Here is a 22,031-nt window from a genome sequence, read left to right as displayed (position 1 = left end):
GATACAAAAAGGTTGGGGAGCACTTCCTAAATATTTTATTTTTTATTTTTGTAAGACATTTTATTGGGTTTTCAAAAGCAAAATTACAATGTAATTAATAAAACCGTGTTCACATTGTCGTGACATTTCAGAAGTTGTAGCAAAGACATGTTTCCCATTGACATATTATCGTTCCCATGAAAAGGAAGAAAACACCTTAAGAGATAGAGTATGAAGATGGTGTCAGAGATTTTGTAGTGATTTGGATTGTTTGGCGCTCCAGGTCGCTAAGGGGAGTCAATGGGCCGGCCTTCTTTGATTACAATTAAAGCGCTCCTAAGGCACCCTTTAGGCATGCAGTGTTATACCATTGGGTCAAGGTTGTACCAAGCAATAGTAGATTATACTATAGGTGGTTTGTATGGTAATCAGGGAACTGAGTCTTCTGGGGGGCGCCCATGGCAGCCCAAACCACCCACCAAATTTTATACTGAGAAGGAACTTCACCCATGAACCCAAAGCTCTCAATATACGCATACACTTTCCAGCCTATCCATTTTGAGCAGCAAATCCAGTTGTGCATTTACTTCTGCTATATCTGGGGAGATCCAATTTTTCATGATACATCAATTTGCCATCAGAAGTAATGCATGTAGATCAAATCTTACTGAGGGCAAAACGCCTTGTGCGTCGTCTCCATCTTCTGTATGGAAAATTAGGAGGGTCTAGTGGAAAGTCTACTCTCCAGAATATGAAAAAGTGGTTTTGAAATTGATTCCCAGAAGGCTTGTATTCGTTTACACTTCCAGAGACTGTACCACAAGTCCATGCACGGAACATCACATTTAGGACTGGCGATTTTCTATCAGGATGTACAGGCATTCTGGGTAAATTAAAACCATAGTATGCGTGGTGTATAATTCTGAATAAGGTCTCTCTCCATTCTTAAATGGTTTTAAGGAAAGGAGCCAATGAAAACTACATTTACTAAGCTTGAGAAATGGTAAAAAGGGATACCAAAAATGTTGGTCACCCCACAGAATAAATAATGGAATACAAATGAATCAGAAACTTGCATTTAATGTATGTTCAAATGGTATCAATAAAAACTACAGTTCACCTTACAAAAAACAGCTAGCATATAAATAGCATATTGCAACACGGAAATTTATATTTTTTCAAAATGGAAGAAAATAACTGACACATAAAACAAGAATAATAATATGTAATTATTTATACTTATGGGTGAATGTAAGTGGAAATAAACAGTGTCAAGTAAATGTTCATCCCTCCAATCAATGGTTAGGCTGCATTTACACATTGATCTACATTAACCTCTTAATGACCTGGCCCTTTTTTGTTTTTACATTTCCATTTTTCACTCCCCACCTTCAAAAATCTATAACTATTTTATTCTGCATAACAAATTGCACTTCATAGTGATGGTATTAAATATTCCATGCTGTGTACTGGGAAGTGGGAAAAAAATTTACTTTCACTGTGCACCAGAAATGACATGTCTAATTTATTCTTTGGGTCGGTGCGATCACAGGATAACAAATTTGTATAAGTTTTATAATGTTTTCATACATTTACAAAAATTAAAACCTCCTGTACAATTTTTAAATTTTTTTTATTTTGCCATCTTCTGGTGCTAACAACTTTTTCATACTTTTGTATACTGAGCTGTGGGTGGTGTCATTTTGTGTGACTTTTGATGACTTTTCAATGCTATGAATTTTAGGATGGTAATACCTTTTGATCATTTATTGAAATTTTTATATTTTTCAAAATGGACATTTTCAACTGTGGGCGCTATTTTCCTTACAGGCTTAAACGCAGTGAAAAAACGTTATTATTATATTTTGATAGATCGGGCATTTTCAGATGCGGCAATACCTAATGTGTTCATGATTTTTACTGTTTATTTATATTTATATCAGTATCAGCCGTCTGCTGATCAAGACCAAGCACTTTCATACACCAGGAATAAAAAGGTGAACTCCGGCGAACTTGAGCGGGGAATGCACTTTAGGGGAAGTCGCTGGACCGGGTAAGTAAATGTGTCCCAATGTGTGAACGCTGCATAATTAATTCAATAAATTATGGACACATTTCTTGTAAAAGCAGGCCATCAAAAAAAGTTTCCTAATCAGAAATATAAAAAAGTAACATATTTTAAAATGTCACAATAAAAAACTTAAAATTTCAAGAAATAGTAGAGACAGAAATGGAAAAACAAAGCAGATGTAACCAGAAACAATACCACGCCTGTCCTTGTGATGTGCCTTATAGAATTGTTTCATTGACATTAATGAATTTCAGCTGCAATACACACATGACTTGTGAGCAGGTTTGACACTTCTAGACACTTCTGTTCTTCTTATTCAGGAAAACCCTTTAAATCCTGGAGGCTCTTATAAATCTAATGGGCAGCCCTACTTCAGTGTATCTTGGATAGTAATAAGTTAACTTGCTGTCTGCATCTTGTAACAAAATCTTATGAGCCAATATGTTCGGTGTAGTCGGTCACTGAGGAAGATGTAAAAAAAAAAAGTGTCAGTGAATAAACGAGTGTTGGACTCCATAGATTTATCCTGTGACAGATAATCACGCTGGATGATGTATCTGTAGTAGTTTAGAACTGTGGAGTTGTACATTACTGTAGTTCACCTATTATTTGGTCTAGTTTATACCTGAATTTTCTTGTGCACAGAGGGAATTGTCTGATATCTGTGTTAGTCCACATCCCCTTTCCTCGAGATTACCGTATTTTCCGGGCCATTAGGCGCACCGGAATATAAGGCGCATTAGTCCGATGCACCTTATATATGTAATAATTCCATATATAAGGCGCATCGGACTATAAGGCGCGGGGTCCGGGGGCGTGTCGGAGGTCCGGGGGCGGAGCGGAGACGCGACGGGACGCGACGCGGAGAAGAGACGCGACGCGACCCGAAGACGAGAATCGGCGACGCGGGGAAGGTGAGGGGGAGGTGGAGGAGGGCAGCGGACCATACTTACATAGTTCCCCGCTACCGGAGACAGCAGATCTCCAGCGGGAACTGCAGACCGCGCGGCAGAAGTTGTTCGTGCCGCGTGGTCTGCAGTTCCCGCTGGAGATCTGCTGTCTCCGGTCTCCGGTAGCGGGGACCTATGTAAGTATGGTCCGCTGCCCAGCGCCATACATAGGGCGCACCGGACTATAAGGCGCACTTTGGATTTCCAAGGAAATCCAAGGCTTTTAAGTGCGCCTTATAGTCCGGAAAATACGGTATAGTCTTTTTCAGGCAAGTCAGAAAACTACATGAAAATTTTCTAAAACCCTCAATAAATGTGGTGCAGGACACTTCAGGTATAAATTACTCCAGAATTCTGTCATAGACAGATTGATGATCTCCCCCATTGTGTTTCCTAGATGGAGAATAACTCCAGCCTGAAGTCTGGAACTCAACTCAGATCAGGCACTCAAAAAGAAACAGAAATATTAAAACAGTAACAGATTTTAGAATATGACAATGAAAAGCTTAAAATTACTTCATTATTATACTAACTGTCTAGTTCTACTCAGCACTGGTCTACAAACACAGCAAACACATGAATACATCTCCCCCTATGACTTATTACGTTGGACTTGATGAACTTGCATCTTTTAGCCTTATCTACCATGAAACGATGAAAAATGAGACCCTAAATCTGAGTGTGCGTCCACACATTCAGTTTTTCAGATGCAGTTTTTGGAGCCAAAAGAAGCAGTTGATGATAATGGGTTGAGACAAATTATTGAAAGGTGCAACTCTCCCCCTACCTTTACTCCATTTCTGATTTGGGCATCTCAAATTACATCTGAAAAACTGAACGTGTGGTCACACCATAAATCTGGGGTATAAAACCTTTATTGGTCCTAGGGCTTCATTTTCATACCCCTCAACTACAAGGGGCCACAGTAGTAACCAGAACCCTAAATGCTACAAAAGCCACAGTACAGCACAAAATGCAATCCTAGAAACTAAAACCTACATTTCTACAGTAACAGGAATAGACCCCAGACTAAAAATACAGTGCACACACCAGACAATAATAATGATAATGGAAATTGTCCAAAGCAGATAATAATAATGGAGCCCCCCCCCTGCCCAGTGGGGGAACAATACTGGAGACCCCCCCAAAGCAGAATATAATACTGGAGACCCCCAGAGTGGACAATAATACTGTAGATCTCCAGAACAGACATATAATAGAAGAGACCCCCCCCCCCCAGACTACAAAGGAGACCCCCCAGATGTGACATAACAGGAGATTCCCCACAAGAGATAACTATACAGGAGAAACCCCAGAGCTGATAGTAATACAGGAGGATGGAGGGAGGGCACAGAATACAGCAGCCAGGGACACATGGACACGTACCTTGGGAGGCCCTCACACTGCATAGAGTTCAGGAAGTCTGGGAGGTGGTCACTGGGCAGTGCAGCCTTATTACAGCTCCAGAGGAAGCAGCTTCCCTCAGCTGCATTTGTAGCAGGTAATAATTGTGAATACCTGGCTGTCTGCATGGAGGGATTCTGATAGACCTCTGTACTGTGCCTGCAGTGTCTAATCAATAAATTGATCATTCTAATCAGTTCTAATAATTTAGTTGAGCCCCATTAAACTGTTTAACAGCACTTCTGACTTGTCAATCATGCTACAAGTATAAAGTGTGCCAAGACCTGGCTGCCCCCACGCCCAGAGTCCTCTCAGCAAAACATGAGTTGATGGTAATAGTCTGATGGTAAGGCTAGGAACCTTAATGCAAGCAGGTACAGAACAGATAAAAATTATCCTCCAATATATTACTTATACTTATCATAGGAGGTAGTGTAACCATTGCATATACAGTGTTACAATCACGTAGTCTGGTCTGCAGCAAGGCTGCACTGACTATTGTGTAAGTAGCATGGCTGTGCAGAGGACAGCTACAGAGTCCATTTTAGGACATGGTCAGAAGTCAGAGTCATAGATCATATAATGTGATATCTGATACCTAACACTCACACCTGAGACTAGACACCTGACACCTGATGCTGACACTTGAGTTGCTTACATAAACTGCACCTACTTCCTTCCTAGCAGACATGCTCAATTCATCTGTGAGGATGATATCTGAACCAAGCATCCAGTGTATTAGATATCATCCTTGCAAAAGTTGGCTTCTAGTATCTTCTTAGCTTAAAGAGTAACTGTAAAGGGGTTTTTTTCCCACAAATCCATAGCTTCTGGGATGTAAAACAACTTTGCCTATTATCATTGTTACCCATATTCAGCAATTTCTATCCCCCTCAGATTACCTTAGAGCTGCAATGGCTGTTTCCTCTCCATGTGCTGCCAAGCCCTAAAGTCCATACTTTTTTTTATAGTTCGTTTACCAGTCGGTTTCATGGGAGGGGAGGGGCTGCTGCTCCCTGCACACAGTAGTAATGGGAATTATAGCTCTTCTTGGTGAGCTGGCACATTAGGCTCCGCTCACTAAGAAGAGCCGGCTCTTCTGGCTCCTAAACGGCTCCCTAATAAATATATAATAGGTAGCCACAGGCCAGTCAATTCCCCCCCCCCCCCGCCACTCAACTTTTAACTCGATTGTATTGTGTTAAAAGGGGCGTGGTGAGCCAGTTAGGGGCAGGGCGAAGTGAGCCATTGGCTCTTGAAGCCGGCTCGTTCACAAGCGACACATTACTAGCTCCCAGAGAAGGAGGTCATGTGACAGAGCTCTCTATGTGTATGTAGCAGAGCTGGATGTGTCCAAGACTGGAGATATAAATGTCTCCTGCACAGAATAGTGAGGTACAAAATCTCCCCTGTTCCTTATCGGTCCCTCCATCCCAGTCTGTGATGTAACAGAACTTTTTCTGTCTCTGCCTGCACCTCATGTTGCAGCCCTTCCCCCACCTTGTCATCGACACTATCAGCTATGTGGCAGATAAGCTAGTAACCCTTAGTGCTCACACAGCACAGCCTGTAGACTTCAGGTACTTATGATTTCTACCACTTATTACATGTTCTCTGCTCCTCCATGTGATAGAAGCAGCCAGGCTGGTCACCATATAAATCCTGTATCTGCACTGTGCAATGTTCAGTGGATTTACTAGTGGGAAAATAAATGGATTTCATGCTAAATTACTTTGAAAGAGAACACAGGGCATCATGGGATCTGTGGACAAGCTAACTGACCACAGCCTGAGTGCATAGACTGACAAACATTAGTCTCCGACCACCTCTGGAGAAAAAGATTTCTTCAGAACAAAAAATGCCATAACTTTGGAAAGAAGAGCCGGCTCTTCTGGCTCCTGAATGGCTCCCTAATAAATATATAATAGGGAGCCGCAGGCCAGTCAACCATTATTGGTTTAATATGAAAATAAATCAATGCAAGATACATAGAGTGTGCCACCATGTACTATATAATAAACACAGCCAGCTACCACAAAGAACAAAATACATACAACAATCCGCCATATAATATAAAATCAATACAGGATGCCGCCATATATCATAAAATACATCTGGCATCCTCCATGTAATATATAATAGATCCAGAGTGCCACCATATACCATAAAAAACATACAGCGTGCCGCCATATACCATATAATACACACAGCGTGCCGCCATATACCATATAATACACACAGCGTGCCGCCATATACCATATAATACACACAGCGTGCCGCCATATACCATATAATACACACAGCGTGCCGCCATATACCATATAATAGATCCAGCGTGCCGCCATATACCATATAATACATACAGTGTGCCGCCATTTAATATATACACTGTGCCACCATTTACCATATTAAACATACAGCGTGCCGCCATATACCATATAATACATACATTGAGCCGCCATAAACCATACAATACATACACTGTGCCACCATATACCATACAATACATACAGCGTGCCACCATATACCATACAATACATGCAGCGTTCCGCCATATACCATACAATGCATACAGCGTGCCAGCATATACCATACAATGCATACAGCGTGCCGCCATATACCATATAATACATACAGCGTGCCGCCATATACCATATAATACATACAGTGTGCCGCCATTTAATATATACACTGTGCCACCATTTACCATATTAAACATACAGCGTGCCGCCATATACCATATAATACATACATTGAGCCGCCATAAACCATACAATACATACACTGTGCCACCATATACCATACAATACATACAGCGTGCCACCATATACCATACAATACATGCAGCGTTCCGCCATATACCATACAATGCATACAGCGTGCCGCCATATACCATATAATACACACAGCGTGCCGCCAGATAACATATAATACATACAGCGTGCCACCATATAATACATACAACATGACGCTATATACCATACAATACATACAGCGTGCCGCCATATACCATTTAATACATACAGCGTGCCGCCATATACCATTTAATACATACAGCGTGCCACCATATAATACATACAACATGACGCTATATACCATACAATACATACAGCGTGCCGCCATATACCATTTAATACACACAGCGTGCCGCCATATTCCATTTAATACACACAGCGTGCCGCCATATACCATTTAATACATACAGCGTGCCGCCATATACCATTTAATACATACAGCGTGCCGCCATATACCATTTAATACATACAGCGTGCCGCCATATACCATTTAATACATACAGCGTGCCGCCATATACCATTTAATACATACAGCGTGCCGCTATATACCATATAATACATACAGCGTGCACCCATATACCATATAATACATACAACATGACGCCATATTCCATATAATACATACAGCGTGCCACCATATAATACATACAGCATGCCGCCATATACCATATAATACATACAACATGACGCCATATACCATATAATACGTACAGCATGCCGCCATATAATACATACAGCGTGCCGCCATGCAATATAAGATACATTCAGCGTGCCACCATGTAAAATATACTATGGGAGTATGCTTTATATATATTATACTATATGGCAGCACGCTCTATGTATTATATACTATATGGTGGTATGCTCTATGTATTATATACTATAGGGCGGTATGCTCTCTGTATTTTATACTATATGGCGGTATGGTCTATGTATTATATACTATATGGTGGTATTCTCTACGTATTATATACCATATGGCGGTGTGCTGTATGCATTATATACTATATGGCGGCACGCTGTGTGTATATTACATGGCGACACACTGTATGCATTATATACTATATGGCGACACACTGTATGCATTATATACGATATGGCGCCACCTGTGTGAATTTAATATTCTATGGTGACACACTGTATGCATTATATACTATATGGCGACATACTGTCTGCATTATATACTATATGTCGGCACGCTGTATGTATTATATACTATATATCGACGCACAGTATGCATTATGTACTATATGGTGGCACGCTGTATATATTATATACAATATGGTGGCACGCTGTGTGTATTTTATATTACATGGTGACACACTGTATGCATTATATACTATATGGCGACATACTGTATGCATTATATACTATTTGGCGGCACGCTGTATGTGTTATATACTATATGGTGGCATGCTGTGTATATTTTATATTACATGGCGACACACTATATGCATATAGCGAAAAAGAGAGAGAGTGTCATACCAGCCCAGCAATTGTCAATAATAATATCAATCTTTATTAGAACAAATATAACGACACAAGTCCTCAAAAACATAAAAACCCTTAAAAGGTGCAATGAAGCACACTGTACACGACTCGGTGAGGTGAGTACAATATAGTCAACCTCACAAATCCCCTCTGGCTGTTAGAGATTTCTATGGTGTTTATGTAAACAAATTTTGTAAACAAAAAAGTTAACATGCAATACAAGAGTTTGATAAACAAGTGAAGCAACCCTCACTATATAACCTGTCAAAAGCCTATGTCAAATTCCTATGTAAACAAACTTTGTAAACAGAAAAGTTAACATGCAATACAGGAGTATAATAACCAAGTGAAGCAACCCTAACTATATAACCTGTCAAAAGCCTATGTCACAAGGTAAGTAGGTCCAAGCACAAGCAGGGTGTAACAGGAGGGTAAGATACAACAAGTACAGCCAGGGGGCCTAGGTAATCACCCCACGGGTTACATCACTAGATGTGACTTCATCAGGGGAAGAAGTGGACACACTGGGGCACATTTACTTACCCGGTCCATTTGCGATCCAGCGGCGCATTCTCTGCACAGGATTCGGGTCCGGCCGGGATTCATTAAGGTAGTTCCTCCGCCGTCCACCAGGTGGCGCTGCTGCGCTGAAAATCATCTCAACGCGCCGGAATGCACCACCTCGGACCAGGTGAAGGTAAGCGCTTCCCGAGCGACACTTTTTCGGTTTTTAAATGCGGCGGTTTTTCCGAATACGTGGTTTTCGTTCGGCCATGCCCCCCGATTTCCGTCGCATGCATGCCGGCGCCGATGCGCCACAATCCGATCACGTGCGCCACAATCCCGGGGCAATTCATGTACAATCGGCGCAAATCGGAAATATTCGGGTAACACGTCGGGAAAACGCGAATCGGGCACCCTTAGTAAATGACCCCCACTGTATGCATTATATACTATATGGCGGCATGCTGTGTGTATTTAATATTAAATACAGCGTGTTGCCATATACCAGCGTGCTGACTTTCAATTGTTTTTTGACAGACATAAGCGTATAATACTTTTTAAAGAATGAGCTGTGTCTAAAAAGAACACTTTCTATGTACATATATATATATACTGTGCAGAATGTAACATAAATATTCCACTTCATAAACTAGATGTGTACTTTATTACATAGATATAATGTATACATTACTTTTACTTGTATCACAACTGTTTTGTGTATTAAACAAACAAATAGTGAGTTTTACTGATGAGAGATGTGTGCAAATAATTAACACATGCAGTGGCTATAAGACATTTATTAATTACCTGCCCTTAGCTAAGAAGATTCTAGCAGCACTTTCTTCAATTGTAAGAAACTTGTGCACTGGATTATTGGTTCTTTTCCTTTACTCTTCTCTCATTGGCTGCCACAGTTTCTAAGAAGATACAATGTTTCTAGTACACAAGCCTCTGACACTGATCTGCGAGTGTGAAGACCGTCAGATATCATCCTCGCAGATCATTTGAGCATGTTTTCCAGGCAGGAAGTAGATGCAGTGTATATAAGTTACTCTGATCTCTAAAGGTAGTCAGATATCAAACTCAAGTGTCAGTCTCAGTGTCAGGTTTTAGTGTTAGGAATAAAATATGCCGTTGTATGGCCTATGACTCTGACTTCTGACCATGTTCTAAAATGGACACTGTAGACAGGGTCGTAACAACCGGGCCCCTTCCTCTGTGTCGATACTTTTCTGAACTCCGCCCGGGCTCCACCCAACCGAACTACGGCCAAACTCCCACCTGCCCAAACTCCCACCCGCCTGCCAAAACTACGGCTCGACCGCCCGGCAAGACTCCGGCCTGCCTGCCCGAACGCTGGTCCGCTTGAAATTGGCCGGAAAAAAACGCATTTGCATCACTATCTTGTGGGCTCAGATTTTAATGCTTTCCCTGTGCGCTCCAAATAATTATTCTTTAGTTCGGTACGATCACAGTGATACCAAATTTATACAGGTTTTATTTTGTTTTAATACTTTTTCAATAATTAAAACAATGGGGCAGCTTTATCAAGCTGTCTGGGAGTCAGGATATTCCTAGTTGCCCATGGCAACCAATCACAGCTCAGCTTTAAATTTTACCAGTGCTCTTGAATATTTTAAAGGGTTGCTGTGATTGGTTGCCATGGGCAACTAAAAATATTCTGCCTTTCAGACAGCTTGATAAATCTGCCCCAATGTGTACGAAAAAAGAAAATTGTTCTGACACTGATAACTTTTTCATACATCAGTGTACAAAGCTGTATGAGGTGTCATTTTTTGCTAAATGAGCTGACATTTTCATTGCTACCATTTTGAGGACTGTGTGACCTTTTGATAACTTTTACATTTTTATGTGATGTAAAATTGTGTAAAAGGGGCGTTTTGGACATTTCGCTATTTTCTGTTAAGGGGTTCATCACCGGTATTAACCATTTTTTTGATAGAACTGGCATTTTGGGATGCAGCGATACCTAATGGTTTTGTGATTTTTACTGTTTACTTAGTTTTATATCAGTTGTAAAGAAAGGGGGGGGATTGATTTGAACTTTTAGATTTTTGCAGTATATGGCATTTTTACATAGGATTCACTGGAACCAGTGGTGATGATGTCACGGGGAGCAGCAATCTTAACAAAGATGGCAGCACCCATGAAATCAATTCTATCAATTAGCAGTGGGTGTTTGCTGCAATATGCAGCAAACCAAGCCCTGTATGAAGAGGGATCACCCCTTTGTAGCTCTGCACAGCATGAAGGAGATATAAGTATTTTTTTTGTTAGGGGAAGGGGGGCCCCTTGCAGAGGTTTGCCATGGGGCCCAGCCTCTCCTTGGTATGCCACTGACTGTAGACAGCAATGGCGTGAACTCTGGTACACAAGGAGATATGTCAAGAACAAATACAGAGATCTGCCTCTAAGTCGCGTGTGATTTTAATTTTATCATTTACCCTAAATCATGGCACTCAATTTATTTCTTTGTAGTAGATAACTCAGTTTCAACTTCTTAGAGGTATTAGTTCGATGGTATAGTTATTAGCTGGTTTAGTCCTTTTATTATTTCGTTGGAGTGTAAAACACTCTTTTCGTAGTTGCTATTAATTCCTTCTATTCTTCCTGGGTAGCAGGTAAAGATGGGTGGCATCTTGTATTAATGATCTGATAATATATATTTCTCAGGTATAATTCAGCTAATTATAGTGCAATACACTATTTTCATCAGTAGATGTTGTACCAGTCTTTTAAATAGCACATGTATGACACAATGATATCTGGGTAACATACATATCAGGTGTCTAAACACTCTATTCTAAGCCTGCCCCTACTATTTATATTATATGTGTCTACTAGCTAATACTCTACATTCATAAGTTTACGCTAACTACAAATTTGTGCTATTTCGATATCTCATCTGTAGTATAGGATTTCAGAGTTGAAATAACTATTAAAAATTCAGGATTTCAGAGTTGAAATAACTATTAAAAATTCTTATACATTTACAATAGACACACAGAGAAGCAGCTCAATACTATCCTGTCTTGCTATTTTCCCTATGAATAAGGAGTTTCAAATAAAGGAGTATGTAAATCTTTAACCCCTTAACGCCGCAGCCCTTTTTTTTTGCGTTTTCATTTTTCATTACCCACCATCAAAAATCTGTAACTTTTTTATTTTTCCATGTACAGAGCTGTGTGACGGCTTATTTTCTGCGTAACAAATTGGAAGTGGGCAAAAAATTCCAAATGCAGTAATATTGGTAAAAAAAAAAAACATTTGTGTCGTATACTTGTGGGCTTGGATTTTACGGATTTCACTGTACGCCCCAAATGACATGTCTACTTTATTCTTTGGGTTGGTGCGATCAGGGGGATACCAAATTTGTTCAGGTTTTATGTTTTCATACATTTAAAAAAATTAAAACCTCCTGTACAAAAATTTGGGGGGGGGGATTTTGCTGTCTTCTGGCGCTAATAAACTTTTCATACTTTGGTGTACGGAGCTGTGGATGGTGCCGTTTTTTTGCTCCTGAAAAGCTTCTCCCACCCCAATGATGTCATCTCACCAGGCTGTGACCTCTGTGAAGGAGCAGGAGGGAGGAGCTAAATGGAAGGGTTATGAAACAACTGCTTACCTACCAAGACATGACTGTCCACCTAAAAGGAGAGCACTAATTAGAGAAGCAGCTAGGATCAGGCTGTAGGAGCTGCGGAGATCCACAGCTCAAACGGAAGAATCTGTCCACAGAACAACATTAGTCATATATCCCCCATATCCAACGTTCATGGGAAAGTGGCATGAAAAATTAAATAAAGGTCATAAAAAACTATGTAGAGGATGCAGTTAAGACTATTATTTAACTTTGTGGCCTAAATGCTAAAATCTATGTGTGGAGGAGATCTGACAATGCACATCACCCTAAACATACTTTGCACCTAATGGGACTTTGATGCTGGGCAGATGATTGGAGATGATTGGAGCAGATTTACCTTCCAGCAAGGCAATGGACCTACACTTTCAGCTGAAGCTGCAATATAATAGTTTAAAGTGAAACTGTCAACAGAACTTAACCTCACAATCCACTACTAGTAGGTTGTCAAGCAGCTTCATACCTTCTGGATCATGTTTCTTTCATGGTCTATGGTCATGGTGATGACATCATCCAGAAAATCTACTTTGAAATGAGATGGGGGTGAGAGTTTAGCACTGAAGTACCAAATTTCAAGGCAGAACAATAGTCTGAATATAGGCAGAAGGTCAGAATACCAGAATACAGGCTCATAGAAGGCACAGAGTACTGGCCAGGAAGAGCTTATTACAGAATCACAGTCCTGGTCCGCAAGAGGATTGTACAAGATAATTCAGTGTTCACACTAGCAATGTCAGAGTGAAACAAAATGACACAATCAGTGCATCCTATGTCATACTTTACAGACAGAGGATGATATTGGCACATATGTCAAAAACTGTGTATAATACTATACAATAAGTCAGTGTTTTCTAAAGCAGCTATTAAGAGGGTTTTCTGATCTGATCATCATAAATCATGTAAAAAACTAATTTCTCACCTACTAATAGACTTTGTATTTAGCAATGTCTTCTCCAAAACTAATGTCACACATTGGCAAGCTTCAATTATTTTACTTTCGCTTGTAACACATAACTTTCCTCACTAGCTTACATAAACATCACATACCACATGATTCTTCTTTCTTTCCTTCCTCTACTGTGCTGTGACTCACTTCATTTCTGAAAGGGGCATAACTAGTCAAAGTTTTAGGAATAATGAAAAATGAATAACTGAATGTCTTTTAATCGGAGGACAACTCCACTGTATTTATAGCATAGACAATTATTTGATTAAAATAAACTATGAAAAATAAAAAAATATTGTCGTTTTTTTTTTCATTTTTCAGTTTATTATTGAAGAGATGTATTCAAAGGTGCAGATGATTATAGTAAACTTTGTAATATATTTAATTAAAGAAATATGTTCCTGTGTCCTTCTTTTCCCCTGCCTTTCTACCTTTTTTAAGCAGTTTGTGTAAATCAACATTGTGTCTTGCAACTGAGAGATGAAGGAACCTGATAAAGCAAATCTTACTTTACTCCTTATAGATAGTCCCCGGAAAGTCTAATTAACTCAGAGTGCTGAATCATCCTTATGTGTCTGACATGGAAGGATCTCTGACACCACTCACTGCAGGAGGTAGAAGCTGGTAAAAAAAAAACATTTCAGGGAAGAGGCTTTTCCTAATCATAGTATAATAACAAATAAGGTTAGAAAAAGACATCAGTCCAACTTATTAATTTTACACTATACAGTGTTGATCAAGAATAAGGCAAAAACCCTGCAGGGATGATGCCAATTGTAATGGGAAAAGATTCCTTCCCTACCCCTAATAATGTGGTCATAATAAACAGAAACTACTTACAAAATGGTTTATTCCCAAAAATTAGATATTTTTCCTCTCTAGAAAGGCATCCAGGCCTCTCCTGAACATTTTCAAATTATTAGCCATTACAACCTCCTGGGGCAGAGAGTTCCATAGTCTGACTGCTCTTACAGTAAAGAACCTCTATGGCAATGGTAGAATTGCCTCTCCTCTAGGCGCAGAGGATGCCCCCTTGTCCTGGTCACAGCCCTGGGTATACAAAGATCTGTGTACTGTCCATTCAGGTATATGTATATAGTTATGAGTCGTCTTTTTTCTAAAATTAATAATCCCAAATAACAATCTGTCATTGTATTCTAGTGCCCCCATTCCCCTAATAATCTTGGTTGTTCTCCTCTCACCTGTTCCAATTTTACTATGTCCTTTTTCTACACTGTTGCCCAAAACTGTACACAATATTCTATGTGTGGTCTGACCAGTGATTTGTATAAGGGCAAATTAAGTCCTTATCATGAGAGCCTATGCATCCCATTATTTTACTGTATTTGCTTTATCTGGAGACACTGCCAATGATCACTAAAATTAAGTTCGTTATTCACCAATACATCCAAGTCTTTTTCCCCTGTAGTTTGACCAAAAAAATTACCAAACATAATTATAATTCCCCCCCCCCAACACAAGTGCATAACCTTACATTTGTCTACATTTACGCTCTTAGCGCTGCAAATATAGCTTTTAATACTGTATAAAGAGGTACATCATACAGAGGTGGAGTTTGCTGCCTATTAAAGCAAACACCCACCACTAATACCTGCAATCGGTGCTATCACCGATTGCAGGTATTAACACCTTGATTGCCGATAGCAACACTTTGAATGCCAGCAGCATTTGTAAGGCACATTGTAATGAATCCTGTGTAAAAACGTCATAAACTTCAACACAGTTTTATTGAAGTATATGGTAGTAACCATCAGACCATCTACAGTAGGGTAAAAATAACAAAATAGTAAAAATAAAAAATAATAAAAAAAATAAAAATTCAAATCACCCCCCTTTGCCTAGAACTAATATAAAACTAAATAAACAATAAAAATCACAAACATGTTAGGTATTGCTGAATCCCAAAATGCCTGATCTATCAAAATATAAAAACAGTTATTCCCATCTAACTCCATAACGGAAAATAGCACCCAAATGTCCGATACGCCACTTTTATACCATTTTGCATCAAATAAAAATGTTATAAAAACAGTTTGAAAGGTCACACAGTCCCAACATTGGTAGCAATGAAAATGTCATCTCATTTTGCAAAAAATAATGGGGCATATTTACTAAGGGTCGCGGATCGCACTTTTGTTTGACTGATCAGGTCCGCCTTCTTCTTTTCGTTGTATGTAAGTGCAGCAAAAACCCTTTTTAAATCCCTGTCCCAGCGGTGCAAAACGGAAATCGTCGGGATGTCCGATGAAAGTGCAGTCTGCGGGGCCCTTAGTAAAAATCTTGTCTGAAGATAAGAACTAGTGCATTTTTAGGAGCAAAAATTAATATAAAACACTTTGTAGTGTTTTAAGTGTTTTTAATCATTTGTATGGTATCATGTTCATGTATATTTCTTCAGAATAAAAAGTGCCAATATTTGTTACACTGGCCACTGCATGACAGACTTCTTTTGTTCCCCGTTGAGCAAAATGGTAGCAATGTTTTAAGCTTTGACTTTCAAGCTCCATACAGGTTTGAATGTGAAACTACCATCATTTTATAGACAATTTTCTTATTTTGTTAGTATTTTGTAAATCCACCTTTGGCATTCAACACTGCCTGATTCCTTATAGGCCTGCTCTCAAATAGATTCAAGTATGTCTATGTTTCAAAGGCTCTTCTACATGTTCAAATAAATAACCTTTTCTTTGTCAATGTATGATGTCCAGTTCAGTCCCTTCTGCTAATTCTGAAAAACAGAAGCCTTTTGAGCCTTTTGAGCCTGATGAAAAAAGCAACATTTTCCCCCACCTTGTTCGGGAATTTCTGGGGAATGGTTAGACTCCAGCCTCACTGTGATATCCTTGTGATTTAAAACACATCACATGAGGTATTTTCTTCTGGCTCAATATTGCTGTTTAATCAAAGCTTAAGATTTATTTTCACTGCAATAAAATATGAAGCACCAATCTTTGGATTGTGTCCCTTCTATTGTTTCTTTTATTTACTTAGCAATTCCCAGAATTTTCAGCTGTGTTCCCCACATTCCAAGCTGAAAGCAATTATGGAAGTGAAATTCCTAATTCATCTTAAAAAAAAGTCCATTACTATTCATTATTACTAGAACCTCTTTCTTCAGAGATCTGTTTTATAAGTATATGACATGCCATTTTTCTGTTATATCTTCTCAGTTTATATGTTTTTTATTGGGTGTATTATGCTGAAATGTATTGGAAAACTTTCAAAGCCCCAGTACGCTTAGAACAGCCCCAAGGGATAACCACATGCATAAATAAGGCATAAAAGAAAGAGGGAAGGGTGGCGATTTTTAGAATTTCCTGCCATGCCTCCCCAGCCAAAGAACAACAATGGTATCATTTGTGTCTATGCAACTGGTCTTTTACAATTCCTCAAAGCAGTATTCCAGTATTAACATGTTGTCCCTTATCTACAGAATAGGAGGCAACTGCTAGATTGTTAAGGGTTTGGCTACAGGAACCACCATATGGTCGAGGTGGAGATGTGTCCAAGTATATAGACTTCTGATCCAATTACTATCTAAAGGAGTGATGGGGATAATTTTTTTTTACCTCTACCGATCTAGAAGTTGTTACTGTGATAGTGGAGTGTATTCATTTTATTATTTTATTATTTTATTTTAATTTTGCCTGACGGAGACCAAACAACAAAATCCAAAAGCAAACAAAAAGAGAACAAAAGGGATAAATGAAATACTTAGAAAGTCTTCTATTTCCAACAATCTTATTAACATATTAACATATTAGCATACCTTATGTCAACTTTATATGGGCTAGATCAGTGATGGCGAACCTTTTAGTGGCCGAGTGCCCAAACTGCAACCCAAACCCCTCTTATTTATTGCGAGGTGCCAACCAAAAATTAAATCAGTAACTTATTACTCCCTGTTCAACAACTTTCAATCATATTGGCCTCCTGAAAACAGCAACACAGTAGAAAGATGGAACAATCGTGGGGCCAGCTGGAGGTCCGCCAAAGATAATTCAGCCCTGTCTATTCATTCTCCCTCTTCCTACAGTCCCAAGTAGCAAAGGAAGTATCAAAATATCAATGAAAGCAGAATCTTTTAAGTTGCTTGGAACTGCAGGAATATTCTTTGAGTCCTGTCTTGTGTTCTGGGGCTGTGGACCAGGTGCCCACAAAAAGGGCTCTGAGTGCCGCCTCTGGCACCAGTGCCATAGGTTCGCCACCACTGGGCTAGATCAACATTCAGATCTCCCTAATCTATAGTATATAAACTCCTCACAATATAGTATACAAGCACAAACTGTGTAAAATTCTTATACGTGAAAAGAAACTGTTGTGTACTGTTGTGCTTACCCACGTTGTGTAACGTTGGCGAAATGCGCATCTAGGCAACAGCAGTGTAATATCCAATATGGGTAAGGAGTACACAACAGTTTCATTTTATGTATGAGAATTTTTCAAAAATTTTATATAAAATTGTATTTTGAAATATTGAAATTATTTTAATGTTTGTATTGATGAAATAGAATTTTGGTATGTGGATATAACAAAAGTGGTTTTATGGTAACATACCCCTCAGGTATGAAATGTACTTTCTAGAATTACCTCTTTGAGTCATATTAAAGATAAGAATCTCATTTTTAAGACCACATCAAACTATGGTTACGGACATAGGAACTGGATCTTTATCTGCATCTTGCATTTCCAACTATATTTCTAGCTGCCTGTATCTCTGGTTCTATAGATCACAAAGCCATATGTCTGAGATCCTTATTTTAATATGACACAAATAGCTAGTTTCTATATCCTAAAGATCCTAATTCCTAGGGAATCCTAGAAAGGACATTTCATTTCCTAAGTTCTCTTTAAAGCTGGACGTTCATTCAGTTCTGCCAGCATTTCCACTTCTCTTTGATATGTATACCATTTATCATCCCATAAAAAACATTCTTTTAGCTTCTCTTTTAGTTAATTTTGGGTGAAATGTATTCTCTGTGGTTTCTGGAAATAACACAGTCCTAAACACAGACACACACGCTCCTGGAGCAGTCAGATAAGAAGCACAGTATAAATGCAGATATATGACAGGCGACACTAAGTGTGACTACGTTTGTGACGACACACACAGAGGTGTGCTAGTAGTCACAGGACACAAATGTTTACTTTCAGAGTAATAGTCAGTACTAGCAGTCAGACAGGAGAGCAGCAACAACACGCTGCAGAAGGATAGAGTGCAAAAAGAAGTTTACTTGCCAGTCCTCTGCAAGTTTCATCCCAAAGTATCAATGGGAGCGCTCTCAGGAGACCACGATGGTGCTCAGCACAAACCAACCATCTATTAGTATCCACAAGGGGCTCAGCAGCACTCACCAGGTCCCTCTCTTTATCCTTTATTGAATTAGCATGACAGCTAGTAAACAGCGTGTGCTAGTAGACTACATCTGTTTTCCATGAGGAACGCTTCCTCAAGCTTGTAGTGATGTCATGACATAGGCAGGCCTTATGCAAATACTCAAGGTCATTGCTATGACAATGATATACACATGGAACTCTTAAAGGCACAGTACATAAAAAAATAAATAATATTTTTTTTAAATTTCTTAATAGTATTTAAAAGTATTTTATAGCGATCATGACCCAACATGCGTTATCTTATTTTCAACTCTCTCAATTTCTTAAAAACAGAATGGTTACAATGATGTGATTATATTATTTTTAATAACAATATTGTAATGAATGGCATGTCATTACTATAGAGAAGAAGCAGATATTTAAATTATGGATTGTTGATGATGGAAAGTAATCCATTGCTGTCTTTTATACCATTTATGATTTTCAAAAGTATCAGCAGTATTTGTTTTATTTATGGTATTTATGCAATATGTAGTAAATACATATTAGTAAATGTGGTCTAATTTATTATTTAGGCTAACCTCAATACTCGCACCATGCACCACATTTATCATGGCCAGTCTGACAGAAATATGAAGCATGCCCCTTGGACTGAGTGCACCAGAAAAATCTGGATCACAGTGCCTGCACTTTAGGCACGTGCAGGTACAATCCTGCATTATGTCAGAAGGCTTCTTGTAGGTCTTGCTTGATGTCTAGGGAGTAGCCTTACAAGGTAGCTAAAAGAGGTGTGGTTTTCCTTATCCCATTCTGGAAAACTAACCTATTATGAGCCTGTGCCACTAGCCGAATGTAATTTGGTCAAAATTTTCTGATTAGGTTGTAGACGCTTTTTAAAAATGTGTCAGTAAACCAATGTACCAGGCGATCATAAGTAGGTAGCTTAGAGGAGGGGCAGCATTTTTTTTTTTGCTAAAGGCTAGAATCAGCCCTGCTACAGCTGCAACCTCTTCCTAGCGCTCTCCTGGCTGTAATGGCACTGGGACATGTGACCCAGCTCTTATACAGCAGGGTGACATATCCCGCTTTGACTATGGCAGCCATTCTCGTATGGGCAAGAATGTGGGTGCTAAGGGGCTGAAAGCTGGTTTGCAGCAGTTTCCCAAAGCACATCCTGAAGCCCAAATGTCTGGCTGAAGTTCAGCTTTGGGCTCATGAGTGCCTCTACGTTTAGTATAATCCCGAATTTAGGGGTTTGCTCAACATTGTTCACAAGCCTCAGTGCTTATAGACTTTATGCCACTTGGACGCAAGTTCACCACTTTAAGCAATATTCCAGGATAGACCACAGGATTCTCCAGCACTTATGCATCACAAGACACTCTGGAATCACAGTTATTGACACTCTGGAATCACAGTTATCAACGCAAGTCATTGAAAGCTCAAGCACGCTCTCACCACCACTGACAGGTAACCCCTGCCAGTCTCCAACACTTAACGTCACATGGGACATCAGGATTTGAATAAGAAGAATTACGCCCGGTTTATTTATCTATACATATCTGAAACACGCAATATGGACTTTTGAGAAATTGGACCTCTAATATATGTATATATATATTTCTTCAAACAAAGATCTGCACCTTGCACTTTACCAGTAACCTTTATTTAGTCAGTTTTTATTATGATAGAAAGTCATTCACTTACTCTTTCATTTTGACAGGTACTCTATACTGTTGTGCACAGTAGGTATCTCTCCAAAATTCCCTCCCCCTTTTTCAATTCCACCCATACTCCATCACATATTGTACCTTTTATTAGACTTACTTGCAGTGGTTTTCGTGCTTCATCCCTTTTGCACGGCGCCGGTGCGGGGGCGGGGCGTGAGCCTGACCGTGACGTTGCATGGCCGGCCCAAGTTGGAGGCAGGAGGATTGGGCTGGTCATGTGACCTCGCGGCGGGCGCATGCGCAGTCCCCGCGCACGGACGCCGCACCATCACAGCTCAGCTCCATACAGGTGAGCGAATACCATCCCTTCCCCATATAAAGACCACATTCCATCTAGAGCCACATACCCCTGAGGAAGCCACCAGGCTCGGTGGCGGAACGCGTGGGGAGCCAGCCCCCATCTACCCCATATATGGTGTTATGATATTTTTCTATTTGTCTTTGCCTTGCACTTTATATATGCATTTATTACATGTTATATCTACATTATAACATCATTGATTCAACCCTGTTTGCCAGGCATAGGTCACTACGCTATTAGACTTTAGGGTAGCTGGGATAGCAACCTTCATGCTTTATTTCTGCATATAACCATATGGTTGCTTATAGCAACAAGTGCCTATTCTTTTGCACATCACATGTTTTTGCTGCTATATTGAGACAAAGCACTGGATAGTGCTTTTTAATGGTTTTTATCGGTTTGGCATACACAATTGTTCTATGTAAACTTTAATAAAGATTTCCTATTGTCACGAATTTTGTGTATAGCATTAGTACCTATAACACGTTCCTTTGTCTTGATATACGTTATGCTTCTCTGACGTGTGGTACTTCATTTTTGCCCCCATTTAATCTTGTAAAAAGTTGTTATTTGGAGATCTCCAGGTACTCTCCTCATGAGATCTCGTTTCTGGGCTAGCCCATTACATGTTTTCATATTAGCCAAACACACCTTTTCATACCGTCTCTTCTTATGTGAGCTCTTAGACACTGTCGTGTAGTACTACACAGATACTATCATGGCACTAGATCTGGGTGCTAGGGAATTATTATGGAATAGTCAGGTAGCATCAGTCTTTTCAGGGAATACCTTATTGGAAGAACCAGATAGCGATTTTAAACATCTTACAGAAAGACTAATA

The 22,031-nt window shown here is 39.5% G+C and overlaps 1 protein-coding gene across 12 annotated transcripts in view; it reads right to left on the bottom strand.

Moving 5' to 3' along the window:
• Positions 1-19,305, bottom strand: part of LOC140074548 (interleukin-15-like) — a 31,988-nt gene extending 12,683 nt beyond the window's left edge. Inside the window, exons 1-4 of one of the 12 annotated variants that reach the window (XM_072119550.1) lie at positions 19,178-19,301; positions 14,311-14,422; positions 13,903-13,970; positions 13,319-13,377 (exon numbers count right to left, since the gene is read on the bottom strand). Coding sequence is in view for 1 of the 12 variants with exons in the window: in XM_072119620.1 (XP_071975721.1) it covers positions 19,061-19,080 (20 nt within the window). In the remaining 11 variants the exon portion in view is untranslated. Of the gene's footprint in view, positions 1-13,318; positions 13,381-13,508; positions 13,580-13,902; positions 13,971-14,310; positions 14,423-19,056 lie in introns of all 12 variants that reach the window. The other 11 variants (XM_072119558.1, XM_072119541.1, XM_072119533.1 and 8 more) reach the window with 11 other exon arrangements.
• Positions 19,306-22,031: the final 2,726 nt, after the last annotated feature.

This window comes from Engystomops pustulosus, chromosome 1, assembly GCF_040894005.1.
Source record: "Engystomops pustulosus chromosome 1, aEngPut4.maternal, whole genome shotgun sequence".
Taxonomy (NCBI): Eukaryota; Metazoa; Chordata; class Amphibia; order Anura; family Leptodactylidae; genus Engystomops; species Engystomops pustulosus.
The sequence above is the reverse complement of the archived record's forward strand: the minus strand, read 5'-3'. Positions and strand labels throughout refer to the sequence as shown.